Source organism: Pan troglodytes, chromosome 7, assembly GCF_028858775.2.
Source record: "Pan troglodytes isolate AG18354 chromosome 7, NHGRI_mPanTro3-v2.0_pri, whole genome shotgun sequence".
NCBI lineage: Eukaryota > Metazoa > Chordata > Mammalia > Primates > Hominidae > Pan > Pan troglodytes.
Window position 1 is genome coordinate 77280840 of NC_072405.2, and position 17281 is coordinate 77298120.

The 17281-nt window shown below is 38.0% G+C and overlaps 1 protein-coding gene across 4 annotated transcripts in view; it reads left to right on the top strand.

Moving 5' to 3' along the window:
• The window catches only part of C8H8orf34 (chromosome 8 C8orf34 homolog), a 481071-nt gene that overhangs the window by 292889 nt on the left and 170901 nt on the right, over positions 1-17281 (top strand). For all 4 annotated transcript variants that reach the window (XM_024344934.3, XM_009455317.5, XM_009455316.5 and 1 more), the window contains 1 exon segment: positions 9470-9605. In XM_024344934.3, coding sequence (XP_024200702.2) covers positions 9470-9605 — 136 coding nt within the window.

The following is a 17281-nucleotide window of genomic DNA, read 5'->3' on the forward strand; positions in this document are numbered from 1 at the left end:
ACCTCATGGGCTCAATTGATCCTCCCACCTCAGCCTCCTGAGTAGCTGGGACCACAGGCATGCCCCAACATGCCCCAACATGCCCAGCTTTTTTTTTTTTTTTTTTTTTTTTTAAAGACAGGGCCCCAGCCAAGGTTCATGGCTCATGCCTGTAATCCCAGCACTTTGAGAGTCTGAAGCGGGCAGATCACTTGAGGTCAGGAGTTGGAGACCAGGCAGGCCAACATAGGGAAACCCCGTCTCTACTAAAAATACAAACATTAGCCAGGCATGGTGGTGGCAGGCACCTGCAGCTACTCAGGAGGCTGAGGCAGGAGAATCACTTGAACCTGGGAGGTGGAGGTTGCAGTGAGCCGAGATCATGCCACTGCACTCCAGCCTGGGCAAGAGAGCAAGACTCTATCTCAAAAATAAAAATAAATAAATAAGTAAATAAAGACAAGTCCCCACTATGTTGCCAGGCTTGTCTCAAACTTCTGGGCTCAAGTGATCCTCCCACCTTGACCTCCGTCCAAAAGTGTTGGGATTACAAGCATGAACCACTGTGCCCAGCCAGTTATCTTTCTGAAACACAGAATTGATATCTTCCTTCATGATTATTATAATAATATCATAATTATTATAATCATTGATTATCTCCCTTTATCATCTGAGACTAAACTCTGTTTTAATATTCCATTCTGCTATCCCTATATATCTCAGGCTACAGTCATATTAGATGCATAATATTTCAGAAAGTACTATTGATATTGTTTGGCTCTGTGTCCCCACCCAAATCTCATCTTGAATTGTAATCCCCATGTGTGGAGGGAAGGACGTGGTGGGAGGTGATTAAATCATGGGAGTGGTTTACGCCATGCTGTTCTCCTGATAGTGAGGGAGTTCTCTTGAGATCTGATGGTTTAAAGGCGTTTGGAAGTTCCCTCCTTGCTCTCTCTCTCCTGCCACTATGTAAGATGTGTCTTGCTTCCCCTTCACCATCTGCCATGATTGTAAGTTTCTTGAGACCTCCTCAGCTATGTGGAACTGTGAGTCAGTTAGACCTCTTTCCTTTATAAATTGCCTAGTCTCGGGAAGTTTTTTATACAATGTGAAAAAGGGCTAATACATAAAATTGGTACCAGGAATGAGGTACTGCCTAAAGATACCTAAAAATGTGGAAGCAATTTTGGAACTGGGTAATGGGCAGTGGTTGGAACAGTTTGGAGGGCTCAGAAGAAGATAGGAAGATGTGGGAAAGTTTGGAACTTCCTAGAGACTTGTTGAATAGTTTTGACCAAAATTCTGATAGTGACATGGACAATGAAGTCTAGGCTGAGGTGGTGTCAGATGGAGATGAGGAACTTTTTGGGAACTGGAGCAGAGGTCACTCTTGTTATATCTTAGCAAAGAGACTGGTGGCATTTTGCCCCCACGCTAGAGGTCTGTGGAATTTTGAACTTGAGAAAGATGATTTAGAGTATCTGGCAGAAGAAATTTCTAAGCAGCAAAGCATTCAAGAAGTGACCTGGCTTTTGATAAAAGTATACGCCCATATTCGTTCACAAAGAAAAGATCAGAAATTGGAAGTTAAAGGGAAGCAGACTGTAAAAGTTTGAAAAATTTGCAGCCTGACCATGCAGTAAAAAAGAAAAACCTATCTTCTGGCAATAAATTCAAGCTGGCTGCAGATATTTGCATAAGCAATGAGGAGCCCAATGTTAATGGCAAAGACAATGAGGAAAGTACCTCCAGGACAAGTCAGAGATCTTCACAGCAGCCCCTCCCATCACAAGCCTGGCAGCCTAGTAGGGAAAAATGGTTTTATGGGTCAGGCCAGGGTCCTGCTCCTCTGTTCAGCCTTGGGACATTGTACCCTGCATCCCAGCCACTCCAGCTCCAGCCGTGGCTAAAAGGGGCCAAGGTACAGCTCAGACCATGGCTTAAGAGGATGCAATCCCCAAGTCTTACAGCTTCCACGTGGTGTTGGGCCTGCTGCTGTGCAAAAGACGAGAGTTCAGCTTTGGGAGCCTCCACTGAGATTTCAGAGAATGTATGGAGATGTCTGAATGTCCAAGCAGAAGTCTGCTGCAGGTCAGAGCCCTCAAGGAGAACCTTTGCTACAGCAGTGCAGGTATTGGCTATTGCTATCCAGAAGTTAGAAAACTGCAGGAAATTGCTTCAGATTTCATAAATCTTCTGTAATATTAATAGAAGTACAGAGAGTTTTAAAAAATAATCAACCAACAGCCCTTGTACCTACAAAGTCCACCCAATTGGAGTTGCTGCTAGAGGAAAATGCGTGGTTTTACCTCTCTTCTACCTGTTAAATCTTCTAGTTACTGCAGCTGCTTGACAAATCCTAAAACTTATGTGGCGAACTAGATAGTAAAAGAATGTAATCAATGCAATTCTTAGTTTTCTAGCCTCTCCAATACAGGGGAGCACGGAAGCTAGTAAGAATAGGGCCAAGTGCCAAAAAACAATATCCGGCATTTTCCCCCCAACCTCAGTTGCTTTCTTTTGTATTTCTTATAACAGTTAAAACATTTATTTTTCTTCTGGGATGGGGTTGATCACATAATATTTTGTTATCTATCTTCTTAACATTCTTCTCCCACTTACTAGACAGTTCAATTTCAAAGCATCAAAATAGGGCAAGTATATTTTTTAAAATTCCCATCGGTTGATTTTTATATTATCCTTCTTTACCACTGTTATCTTAAGAACCACAGATTTCTTTGTTGTGGAAACTATTCCTAATTGCTTCTAAGAAATTTCCAGCTTACCAAATTTCTTCTTAACAAACTAAATTTTTATCTACTTGCAACCAAAGATGGTATATCTCCCATATCTATGGCACTGGGCTGGATATTGCAGAGAATATTTTGGAGAATATCTTAGGAAAGAAGTCCCAAAATAGGAAGGAAGAAAGAAAGAGTAGAAAAAAGAGAGGAAGAAAGAAAAAAGAAGGAAGAAAAGACAGAAAGGTTCTGATACTCTAGGAGAGGCAGTACTTTACCTTTTCCCTTGTAGGAGCTTTTTTTTTTTGATTTTTGTTTTGTTTTGTTTTTTTGGTTTTTGGCTGAGCCTGAGAATTAAATTGACACAATAGAAATTAACAGAAGAAAATCCTATGAATTTATTTAATACTTAATACAGTTTTACATGGCATGGGAGCCCTCAAAAGGAAATGAAGATCCAAAAAACAGAGGCAATCACTTATATACTGAATCTGACAAAGAATAGTAAATTGTGAAGAATCTAATAAATAATATGGGAAGGCTTACAGGTTGAGATATTTTTAAAGATCTGTACAGAATTCTCTCCGTCTCAATTTTTTTGTCCTTGATGATAAGAATGTTGCTTTTCTTGTGGTATAAGTGGGCATCTTTCACATTGGAATTTCATTTTTTGTGTTTTTAAGAAATAGAATGAAGGTCAGAGTAATTTTCTTGCACCTGCTGTATTTCAAATGCCTTTAACTCAAAATAGTCAACATGCCAGAATGGCATATTTTTACCTCCTTCAATACCATTGGTATTCAAAGATTCTCAGTTTTCTACATCTAGGATATGTTCCTGGTATTTCCTCCCTCGACTTATGCAGTATTGAAAAGTCCTTAGACAGAATCTTACTTAAATTACTTAATTTGTTTTTTGGGGTTTTACTTCTCTTAATTACTTAATCCTAGACACCTGCTCCCTTAAATAATGTTGTCAAGGAAATGGAACTAGTGAGACCTAGATTGTATTTTATTTTTGTTCTTTGTATATTTAGCATAGATTATTAGTATCCTTCCATGACCAAACCAAATTTTTTATGGTTCTGTCACCTTTTAGAGCTTGGTAAGTATTCAGTAGTTATTAGGAGCTCATTGATCTTCTTTAAAATAATGAGTATTTGTAAAGAAAGAAAAAATGAATGGATACTTTTCAGAGTGAGGCCTCTTCTAAGACTGCAGGAGCCAATTTCACTGCCATCACCACAGTCACATCTGACACTACAAGAACCATAGCAGTTGTTGAAGCAGTTTCAGCTTACAGCACTCTGAAGTCTCCAGTGAACCAGCAAATGAATTCCAGAAGGCTTCTGACTCTAGGGTTCTCTGTTCTCCCACACTGTGATAGTTATTCTGAACTGGAAAAAAGAGGTGCTATCCAGATGGGGTGTGAGGAGCTGCTAGGAAATCTTCAAAAATTCTCATTAAATACACTCAAATTTGCACATGAAAGGAGAGTTCTGGCAGGGAGTTTTTACTGTTCATCAAAATGCAGTCATAAAATTCATGTCTTATTACCCTCTCTACATACGTCAAACAATCTAAAAATGCTTAGATAATTGCCATGGTGCACCATACCAGGATTCTGTGTCTTATTAGTAGAAAAATGGTACAGAAGCAAGTAGATAGTTGAGGATTTTGGCCTTTGAACTTATCCTCAAAGGTAATGAGGGGCCAGCATGTCTGGGCTCCCTAGCCCAGAATTAACCACACAATTTCTTCATATCAGTATGAAAGACATTAATATGTCAGTGTGGTGTGCTTTGTGGCTCCAAGATAAAAAAAGAGAAAGCAACTTTTAGTTCTAATTCATAACAAAATGGCCCCCAAAAGGTGATTGCTTCATTTAAACAAACATTCTTCTTTTACATAATCAACATATTCTTTTTAACAGATGTACCCTAAATCATAGAAGTATGATGAGAATGTATGGGAAACTTAGATTTGGATTAAGCCATTTAGTACAATGCTTCTGCAAAACTCTAATTTGCCCACTATAAACAATTATTTAGCCTCTGCTTTTAACATTTCCAGGAATGGGGTAATCACATCTCCTACACAGGACTGTACAGTATGCCTTTGAGCAACTATAAATGTTAAAATGTTGTTATATTGATGAGAAACACACTCTCCTCTTATGCACATTTCTTCTCTGCAGGCACAGGGGGAACTCTAATATCTCTTCTCTCTTTAGCTATTTGAAGGTTGCCATTGTGGAAATAAATGAAGACTACACAAATGAAAACAAGCAGAGAACATTTATCTATTTTTTCAGAGCTGGTTATAGAATGGGAGTTAGCCACTATCACTTGCATTTACCAGAGACCCAAAGGCATGTGGGGGGAGTAGGAAAACTTTATAATAATAATTTTTAAATGGAAGGCTTTGAATATGTTCTGATTGGAAGTTGTTGGCATGGGAAAACTGAAGAAGGGCTGACTAGAAACAGACTATCTTATGCAATTGGTTTTGGGAGTGCATTTGGCTTTCTCCAGTTGGTTCTGAGTTGGAAATAGGGGTGAAACGAGGGAAACTGATCTTTATTGATGAAGTCCTGAATGTTTTGAGGCAATGGCTGCAGAGACTGTGGGTCAACGTTCTAATGCTGCATACGATCTGGGCAGGTGCAGTGGTTCACGCCTATAATCCCAGAACTTTGTGAGGGCAAGGTGGGCAGATCACAAGGTCAGGAGATCGAGACCATCCCAGTTAACACAGTGAAACCCTGCCTCTACTAAAAAAAAAAAATACAAAAAATTAGCCAGGCGTCGTGTTATGTGCTTGTAATCCCAGCTACTCAGGAGGCTGAGGCATGAGAATTGCTTGAACCTGGGAGGAGGAGGTTGCAGTGAGCTGAGATCGCACCACTGCACTCTTACCTGGGTGACAGAGCGAGACTCTGTCTCAATAAAAAATAAAAATAAATGATTGTCTGCATGTATATTCAATCTCCCTTCCTTTGGTCACTCTCTTTTTTGCCGAAAGGATGTTAGTCAAAAGGTAAGGTGAGAGATCCCAAGCTTCACTACTTGATGATTGTTCTGTTGTATCCTTAGTCAATCGTATCACAAGATCTTTTTCATCTTTTTTGTTGCATCATCATTGCAATCATCTGCTGAGAGAGTGGCCACATACAAGCATTTAAGCCTCCACATGGAATTCAGTGTACCAGCATCATGGATACTATGATAAAAACAAAAACAATTTAAGTCAATTTAATATTGACCTGGTTCTTCAGAGCCAATGGGGTGACTGACTTTGTTCTTCAGAACCAAGAACTTGAATTGTCCAACCCAGGCTAGAAAAACAAATCTCACAGGTCATGAGGACCAAACTTAGAGAACCAACTAGCCTTTTGTCAAGCTGACATGTAGACTTTTCTACCTTACCTGTTTCACTGATCCAAGTATAGCAAGAAGTATCAGCAATGGTACATATACCACCATGACTAGTGAAAAAAAAATCCAGAAGAATGCGATTGTTCAACTCTCTTGCCAACAGTTGAGATGGATCTGTATTCTATCTAGGGTAGAGGTAGTATCACTTATAGTTTCTGCCAGCATTAGTGATACATGTCTTATAGTCTTCTGTTTGCATGGTTCCTATTGCTGGAAACTGCTTTGGTTGTTTGTATAAACAATGAATCAGTAACTCCTCCAAGTAGAGTGCCTGAATATTAAAGGGAGGCCTCATTTAGGAGCTTGCATCAGAGTTAAAATTTCCAGCCTTGATGATCTATAGAATTAGGGTGTCTGTGTACCAGTAAGATTTCTAATGCTATTTTTAAAGTGCATGATGTATGTGTGCATGAAGCAAGCAGGACTAGCTATCTAGATGCAAGGAAAGTAGTATCTGGTAGGAACACACAGGGATCCAGAAAAAAGAAATTGTTCATGACCTGAGGTTGGATCAAGGCTGTTCATTAGTTGGGTGACACATGTGAATCTCTATTAATCTCTTCCAGGTGACAAGTAATTGGCTCATCCTCCTATGAAGGCTGTTGAATTCAAATTTAGAATTACATAGATTCTAATTAATAGATTATAATAATAGGGTTTTTTTGTGAGAAAGGGACACTAGCAAAATCACAGGTTGATTTATCCATGTAAGTTCAAGTGGAAATACTTTGGCTTTAATTCCCTGTGGTCTCATTTGATGAGACCGAAATTTTCCAAGGGTTTTTGATTATGGTAGTCTCATGAGGGATAGCACATCCAGCAATCAATGAGCTTGAAGGTTACTATTTAGGATAATCCAAGATTAGTGTTAGAAAGTGATTATGCTCTGATCCGAAATTTTAATAAGAATAAAATGAAAGAGAAAAAGAGTCATTGTGGGTGGGTAACTACCAGGGGTCTTTAGAAAATGAGAATGGCTATAATTAAGTAGATAAAAAACAAAATAGCAGTTACACCAGAGATCTTGATCCAATATGGTGGGCAGAAGCTGTCTACTCTCTGAGGTCATTATCTCCCTCTGAAAGTCTCCAGTCAGCTGTCTACTCTGAAGATTTAAGATTGTAACCAGTTTATCTGTACCATGATGAGTCATTTCATGGAGGAATTTAATTAGTATTCATTTGAAGCCATCTGGTGCCACCAAAAATGCCAGAGATTATCTGAGTAAAGCTAGAACTTTTTTTTCTTTTCTTTTTTTTTTTTTCAGAATTAGGGGCTAAATATTGATATTTTATAATGGTGTCTTATAAGTACTCTAGAGATTTATTCTCTAAAATTTTAGATAGGTTCATAACCTTGATTAAGGCTGCTTCTTTAGCAAAATATTCTATTAGAACATTTCTTTTAGCTTCTGTATTGTTTATATTTTCATTAGCTTCAATCTTTATAATAAACTACCTCTGTATGGAGCAGGAGTATATCTAAAAGTGTTTTAAACATCTTCTCTATGTTTGATGGAGGTTCTAGCAGAGTTAGGAAACCCTTTGTTTTCAGAGCATGCCAAAGTCATGTATTTTTTTTAAATTGTACCTGTATATATATTTACTCTGAGGTCGTTGTCCAGTTAACAAACTGGACAAGTTTTTGATGACTCCCATGAAGTTGAGTACGTACAATATTTCTGCCATCTGGACCAATTTTACCTCCGATAGAGGACTATATTTCATAGTCAAACAAATTAGTGGTAGCATACTCTGCTTGATAACCTCTAGTTTAAAGTTCTGAAATATGATCCAGCAACAAATAATATTGGGTCATGGTTTTCAATGGCAGTTCTTAAAAATACTGAAGTGCAGAAAGTTTCCTAACTGCGGTAGGGAAATCACGGGTTAACTTCTTCTGGTAGGGGCAGGAGAGTAGCAAAAATAGGGTGTTCTAGTGGTGAACAGTAATGTGAGAGGAAGAGAGTAACAGACTCTCATGAGTGTTTAATGCTGGTTGAAAAGTGTGTGTTCAGAGGGAGTAGTAATGGCTGTATTGCATGAGGAATCATGAGATCAAGAGGGAGGAGCCTGTAATTAGCTCTGCAGAAGCACCAGGTTTTGAATTGGCACCTAGGCTCTTAAACAAGGGGAATAAGCCTTGGTAACCAGGTCAAGGTGATAAGTTTTTGATGACTCCCATGAAGTTGAGTTAAAACCCTAAGTGTTTTTCCAGTTTGCTTATGTACAAGTGGACAACAAGGCTTTCACTTGGGATGCCTATGGAAGAAGCCTGTTGACAAGGCTTCTTCAGATTCCAGAAGGCCGGTTCATGATTTAGACTGAGTTGTCACCATCCCAGGAACAATTTATTTGACACTCATTTGTAATATCCAATTAAAACGTGCAATCCTCCTGATTGTTTTTTGAGGTATCTAGGATGTTTTTATGATCTTTAGTAATCAGAAGACGGTGATTTTCCTCCTCACATACGTTATGCCTTCAATAATGAATTAGATTTTTGTAAAAATTATGATTTATCTTTTGAAACTTTATGTATCTTTAGTGCTAAAGCTGAGAGCAAGTAATTGGAATCCTTTTTACAAGCTTCCTTGTTCTCTGAAAAAGTAGGAGATCATATACATATTGTAACAGAGCTGAATCTCAAGAGAAAATTTAGTTATTTTCATTCTTGATTAAGGACCTGGGAAAAATAGAAGTGGGCTTCAGTAAACCTTTGGAGCATGACTATTCAGGTTTACTGTTTTCCTCCCCAGGTGAAGGTAGAAAGCAAACATTGAGAGTGAAAAAGGGGAAGACATCAGTTATATTTTGATTGGAGGTTGTTGATGGGGAAGCTGGAAGCAGACTCGTTAGAAACGGAGGATTTATGCAATTGGTTTTGAAACATATTTGGTTTTGTGTGGTTGGTTCTGAGTTGAGAACAAAGGAAAAATATAGGAGAGCTGGCAGTCATTGACCAAGTCCTGACTATTTAGGGCTGATTGCTGCAGAGGTTATAGTTTGGCTTCCCCAGTGGGTATGGCAGAGTTTGTGTGTCAGTGGTCTGTGGTCATAAGTGCTCTGCCCACTCTCCATATATTCAGTCTGTCACCGTTTTGTCTCTTGTAAATCTTCACACATAATTTGTCTCCAACTACGTCTAGAAATAATTTGAAAAATAATTGATATATGTAGTTAGATTTTTGCAAAGGGGATATATATTGTTTTGCTTAACAAACTAATGGCAGATACCTGAAAATATGAATTTTTCTCCTTAATTCCACTAGAGTTAATTTTTTTCTCTGTAATTGTTTGTGTTGTTACAGAGGATCTTAATGATTTAAGAATGGAGGGAGTAACAACCCTGGTACCTTCTGGGAGCAAATTTAACCAAGGCCGTCCTACTTACCCTGCTGAGCCTCAGGCCAAGGTCACACTGAACATCTGTTCAAGGTGTGCCAGGTAAAAGACATAATAGGTATAGTATATATAAACATGATCTTGATTTTTAAAATCTAAGATTTTGCTACAAAGATTGTACTCTTCTGTGTTAAGAACATCTTTTCCTTCCAGTGATCTTTTGTGCTAATATTGGCAAGGGAGTTAGTTATGCAGTTTATCCTGTGCCCAGTGCCACTCAGACCAACAATGAATCAAAGAGTTTAGATTGTCTTCACTTCACAGCTTGAGACTATTTTATGTCTTCTGTCTCTGAATTTCATTCACTGTCCACCATTCCATTCTCTTTCAAAGAAAATTTAACGGCTCTGAACATTCAAAGCCACTTTTAAAGCACCTGCATAGAGGAAGAGTTTGGCCAGGTACAGTTTAAGATCTGATATTATTGACCTCGTAACCTGCCCCTTATCCTGTTCACCTCCTGGAAAGAATTTAATCAGCTTGACACTTTCAGTTTTGGCAGCTGGAAGCAATCTTTGCATATACTGTATGTGGCCAAAGAAGTAGCTTGTAGTTACTGCCAAGTCAGCTCCCAGTGCTGGTCTAGCAGAAACTCACCAAATAGCTAGAATTCATTCTTTTGTAGGAACTAAATCTCATTTGCAAAGAGGCTTTTAAGCCTGTTTAAATGATGAAACAAGCCTTCTAACCCTTATGTAAATGGTCCAGATTAGCAAGAACAATGTACTGGCTGGCCAATTTTATCTCCTTTTCTTTATGTCTAGCTGCTCTATTGTAGTGTTTGAGAGGAGATTAGCTGCTTGAATATAGGGAGGGAGGAAAGCGTAGGAAAATCAAACCAGATTTTTGTAGCTTTTTCTCTTTTGCTTTACCCCTTTGGAAGTTTTATTTTAATTTTCACAGGCTTAGAAAAATAGAAAGGACAGCTCTTAGAAAATCAGGGGATGTTATCTGAGGCCACTAAGAGAAATGGCATAGCATAGTGAAAACAGCAATGGAAACATTGCTTCAGACAAGTAATATTTGGTGGATTGACTTTTTTTAGTAGGGCTGTGAAGAGAACTTCTAATATTTATGTGATAATATTTAAGCATCCTGAGTGAACACAGTCATCAGTGGAAGAGTTATATGATACTTTGTTTTAAACTTTGTAGTACAGTTGTATATTTACATTTTGACTGGAGAGGGGTTGATGCTTGGTTCATGTCATTTGTAGAAGACTGGGATATGAGGTGTTTGTTTTTTCAAAACAGAAAGTTTATAAAAAATGTTTTTCTAATCTATTGAGGATTTGAACTGTGAAAGGACCAAGCACATTTTTAGCCCTAAATTATCATTCAGCTTCCTAATATACAGACTGTAAATCACAAACAACCTGCATTTAAAGTCAGAACTTAACAGAATTTTTCAAAAAATATTCAACGGAATAATCATTGGTGGCATGTATTACTTTCTTACTATAAACCACATACTAGTCTAAAGACATGAAATGTGTAAACTGATTTAATTTGCAGATCATTCTCGGAGTTAATTACTATTACTATCCCCATTTTATAGATAAGAAAACTGAGGCATGTATTGATTGAATAACTTGTCCAGAGTAATACAACCAATAGGTAGAAAAACACAGTTTGAAACTCAGGCAGCATAGATTGACAGTCTACCTACTAGTCATTCTGCTTTATTGGTAAGCACCAAGCTATTGTCTGAAGGTGAAGATGGAGGCCTAAAATAGATAAAAACAATGAGATAGAAAGAGATTTAGGTGTTTGAAATGATGAAAGTTCATGACTGTTTTGATGGAGAATAAGGCATTGTTGTACTTTCAAAAGCAAAGGAGAAATATATTGATTCAGATAAATGTGGTAAACAGTATGGAAGAAGATTCTAGACTGTTCATTTTAGAGCAGCTACTATAGCTAGAATTTAAAGAAAAAACAAGTATCAGTTTTCGAGAACTATAGAGAATCTGAGATTTTATCCCATTTGGAGCTTTATATATTAGTCTACCACTGTTTTATGCATACTAGGAAAACTCATGAAACACCTGGGTCAGAGACCAAGGACTTTACTACTTACAGCAATAACAATAACCAGGGTATTAGCATCTTCACTGGTTTCCTGAGCCACAGTTATCAGAGTAACACAAATAGTGCAAAAGGTTATATTATGTAAGAGGAAACTGAACTTAGAAAATGTGACTATTCCATAACAGACCATTAGCACTCCTGTGTGTTGCTCCAGGGAGGGCCTCCATCTGTATCCTCCAAGGCTGTGTGTTAGATCAGCAGTCTTCAACCGTTTTGGCACCAGGGACTGGTTTCATGGAAGACAATTTTTCCATGGATGGTTGATAGGGTGGATTTTGAGATAGAACTGTTCCACTTCAGATCATCAGGCATTAGGTTCTCATAAGGAGCAAGCAACCTAGATCCCTTCATGCATGGCTCACAATAGGGTTCATGCCCCTGTGAGAATCTATGGCTGATCTGACAGGAGGCGGAGCTCAGGTGGTAATGCTCCCTTGCCTGCCGCTAACCTCCTGCTGTGCCAGGAGGTTCCTAACAGGCCACAGACCAGTACTGGTTCATGGCCTGGGGGTTGGGGACCCCCATGCTATACAAATATTCTTGAACAAGTGATCTGCAAAAAAGGCTGTTAATGTCTTTAAATATGAGAGACACATGGAGAACTGTCTCCCATTGCTACTTTGGGTAGATTACTTTTGTCATACGTTGATGTGATTATCAAAGCTTTCCATCATTAATTCTCCAACACCAATCCATGTCATTGTCTCACCTCTCTTTTTGCAAGTAAGGCATTTAAAATTGTGAGAATTATACTTTCTAAGCAGGGCTGAGCAATTATCAGAGGCAGAAGTCATAAACAGAATCACGGTGGGGAATGTCTGGTTGTATTGTGTGTCCACATAATGCTTTGAAATACCACTTGATTAGTGTCTTAGTCTATTTGGGATGCTATAAAATAACACAGAAATACCAAAAACTGTGTCTTATAAATGACAAGTATTTATGTCTCCCACTTCAGGAGACTGAGAAGTCCAAGATCAAGGTGCTGGCTGATTCAGTGTCTGGGGAGGACCTGCTTCCTCATAGATGGCTGTCTTCTCATGGTGTCCTCCCATGGTGGGAGGGTGAGCTAGCTTTCTGGGGTCTTTTTTATAAGGGCACTAATTCCATTCATGAGGGTTCCACCCTTGTGACCTAATCACCTCCCAATATCCCTACCTCCTTATACTACCACACAGGGGGTTATGTTTCAACATATGAATTTGGGAGGGGCACAAACATTCAGACCATACCAATTAGTTACCAATTTCACATTTAAAAAAATCAGGATATCTATCTTCTCTTAAAAATCAGTGCAGCTGATAACACTGGGTCTATATTCTGGAAATACTTCACAGTAGTAGCTTCCTCCTGCTCTAGACTCTGAGGCCAGCAGTCATGCTCCAGTGCACTTTGGTCTGTCTGCTTAGCTTCATTCATTTATACTATCTGTCTAAAGTCTAGAGGTGTTTGTAACCTCTGAATTGTAGAAACACTGTGTAAAGGAGTGAAGACTCTCCCTTTACCTTCTAAACATTTGGTAAGTGAATCTATGAAATAAACTCACAACAGGCAGGTTAACAGGAGAAAAGGTCTACAAATTAATTATGAACTAAGTGGCATCACAGGAAAGAAAAGTGAATACTCAAAAACCTAGTGAGATTTAGGAGCTTATATACCCTCTTTATAGGGGAGAGGGTAAGGGGAATGGAGGCAACTTAGGGGAGAGGGAATGATTTTGGGGAAAGAAGAATGGGTCTTTAGGATAATCAATGGTAGTTTGTGAGAAAGTTTACCTGGGCATGGTGTCAATTCCTAGTCTCCCTCTCCTGTGATAAAAGTTCATCTTCCTTGGTTAATGAAACTTCCAGGGAGGTGACTGATGGTAATGATGAAGTTCTTTTTGGAGAATCTGTCTTTAGGTGGATGAGGGAAGCTCAAAGAAAGCCTCTCGTTGCATTTGCTGTTTTCTAGTGCCTTCAGCTCAAAGTAATAAGTATACCAAAACAGCATATTTTGGGGTGGCATGTTCTAAACTCCTTCAGCTAGAACAAGGATAAGCAATGAATCAGGTCTGGAAGAATGCAGGTGAAAGAGGCTGGCCAGGCCAGTGGGAGAAGGATCCAGTGCCAAGAAGATACAGACAGCATTCTAATGTCTCTGAGGGTCAGGTTATGGGCATGAGTTTAAGGCAAGCAGCCTGCAGTCTTGAGAGCCAGGTAATCCCTCAGAATCCAGACAGAGTGAGCCAGTCAGAAATTCAGTGCTGTAGATCAGACCAACATGTAGAGAAATGACTGATTCAATTAGAGAACTATGCCCATCTCCACTGCTTTCTTTTTGGGCATCTGTATTTTGTGGGGAAGACGCAGATGAGAGGAGAATGCAGAATTCATAGAGCAAAACCATACATTGGATTTTAGCCTTGGAATCAGGATTTAATTCCAAATATTGCAGGATTGGAGACAGTGTGGTGCAGATGAGTAAGACAATTTAGGATAATTAGTATTAAATTATGTCACTTTACTTACCAATACCTTTCAAGAGTTTACACAAAGGTAGAATAGAAAGACAATCTGCTTTGGAGTGTGACAAAAGGGATCTGACATCCACACTCTAAATTACCTGGTATGTCATTTTAGGGAAAGCTCTTAAAAGCTGGGTTTTTAGCTGTGAAACGGAGTTCATATAGCCTTGGAGATAATTTCCAAGGGCGAGTGGGAAGGCTGGATACAATAACTAGAAACAACACAGTTTTCTCTTTTTCTCGCATGCTGGAATAATTACTGTGTAAATACTTGAGCATTTTAAAATGCTTTGAGCTTTTTTCCTCATCTTTTTGAGAAACTCACATTAAAATGCTAAGATATTAAGGAAAAAAGAGCCTCATTTTCCTGACATTGAGTGTTTTCTCTCTGCCTAAGACTTCTGCCTGGCTAAGGGAGAAATCTCTGGTCCATCTTTCAGGATTTCTGTGTTCAATGAAACGTGTGAAGTGGCAATGTTTTTGTTTGTTTGTTTTTCGTTGTTGTTGTTGTTTCTTAAGTGTTTCAAGGTCAAGAAATCATTTTCTCATAGAACTTAATAAGTGAGCTTAATGGATGTGTTGTGAAATTGAAACAATACTATAATGCTAAGATATTATCAACCGTCTTGATATAGAATCAATAAGACTCAAGTGATGTTGAGGGTTTCTCCAAAGAGCCCATCAACGACCTAGTTAATGTAAAAAGTGGAGTCCACTCTTCAGATTTTTATTTTCCTTAATCTTTTTTTCAAATACTCCACTGGTTGTAAACTACTCATAGGGTTATAGGGACTCAGATCATGCTACCCTAAATATGGCGCTTTGGCATGTTGGGTACTTTGAACTGAAGGAGACTGGTAGCACCTCAGAAGCAATGTCTCTCTGACCTTGTCTCCTCCTCCTGTCTTCTGCCATTCTTTCTCCCTTGAAGCAAGACACAGAAACCAGAATTCCTCTTCCTGGGTCTTTAGGCCTCTATTCCTGGAGGCTCCTGTGTCACTTAAAATTTTAGTTAATACATCTGTTATGCTTTTCTCTTGTTACCTTGTCTTTTGTTATAGGAGTGTCATCTGTGGCCCTTATGATGGGTGAGGAAAGGTAGCACATCTTTTGACCCCTACTGTCACAGTGTCTGAAAGTGAGTTTGCATATGGTATATCCAGAACCTTATTGCTTTTATCAAGCAATAAGATCAAAAATTTTAATTTAAATTAATTTTAAATACAATTTAATTTTTAAAATTTAATTTAAAAAATGTTTTAAATAACAAATAATAATTGTATATATTGTATATTTATGGGGTACAATATGATGTTTTGATATATTTTTATTTTATGGAATGATTAAATCAAGCAAGTTAACAAATCCACCACCAATCATACTTTTTTTGTGGTAAAAACACTTAAAATCTACTTTTTTAGTTATTGAAATATACAATGCATTATTATTTATTATAGTCACTGTTTTGTGCAATAGATCACTGAAACATATGTATTCCTTCTGTCTAACTGAAATTTTGTACATTTTGACCAACATATTCTCTTTCTTCATTAGTCCCCCTTCCCCCAGCCTCTGGTAACCACCATTCTATTCTTTACTTCTATGAGTTTGACTTTTTTAGATTTCAAATATAGGTGAGATTGTGCACTATTTGTCTTTCTGTGCCTGCTTATTTATTTCAGCATAATATCCTCCAGGTTCATTGTTGCAAATGACAGAATTTTCTTCTTTTTAAAGGCTAAATAGTATTCCATTGTGTATATATACCACATTTTGTCTATGCATTGATCCAATGATGGACACCTGCGGTGGTTCCATAACTTAGCTATTATGAATAATGCTGCAATGAACTTGGGAATGCAGATATCTCTGTGACATGCTGTTTTTAATTCTAAAGCTTCTGCACAGCAAAGGCAACACTGAATAGAGCCAACCCACAGACTGGGAGAAAATATTTGTAAACCATACTCTGATAGGGGGCTAATATCCAAAATATATAAGGAACTCAAACAACTCAATTACTAGAAAACAAAGAACCCAATTTAAAAATGGGCAAAGGATTGAAATAAACATATCTCAGAAAAAGACATACACGTGGCCAACAGATAACATGAAAAAATGCTAGTCATCACTAATCATCAGGGAAATGCAATTTAAAACCGCAAAAAGGTATTGCCTAACACCTGATAGAATGGCTGTCATCAAAAAGATGAAAGAGGAAAGATAACAAGTACCCGTGAGGATGTAGAGAAAAGGGAACAATTGTGCACTGTTGGAGGAAAAATAATATAGCCATTATTGAAAAGCGTGGAGTTTCTGCAGAAAAGTCAAAATAGAATTACTATATGTTCCAGCAATCCCACTTCTGGGTATATATTTAAAGGAATTGAAATCATTATGCCAAAGAAATATCTGCAAAGATTTCTCATTCAGAGCCTGACTGGAAGATGTGATCAGTAATGGGACTGACACATTGTACTGGGAATGACTGAGGGATTTGAGAGATACACAACCACTGGAGGAACTTCTACTTTTCCAGGCATCAGGGAAAGAGAAATTAGGGCTACGTTAAATAGCTCTGTAGAGTGTTCTGTGCCAAAAAGTGATTAAAGGATCGAGAATATAACACAAGGTTTGTTGTTTAGCATAGTTATAAGAAATAAAGAAAAATAGAAGCTTTTTTTTCATAAATATATCACATGACGTTAGAAAAATGCAAAATAGCTTGTGTTTTTAAGCTGGAAATTATCCTGTTACTTTCATATCACTTGACAGACTCAGTCTGGTGTGAACATTGCTGCAATTTGTGTGATTTAAACAGAGAAATGACATTGTTTGGCAAGTGGGAAAATGCATGGCTAATAGATAACTCACCATCAAAATTTATAAAGAATCTAATCCAGAACATCTTATTTTCCCCCTTAGATCATGAGTAAAATAAGCCTTTATAAAACAGCAATTTTGAGTAGAGCATTGACTATGTAGGATATAGTAGTGGTTCTTATAATTGGTGAGTTTATTTGTTATCAGGTAGATGTTTAAAATAGTCAATGAGTGTCTTGGCTGGACTTATAGAAGATTCCACAAATACAGTTAGATATCCTTGAGTGATATGGGCCAAA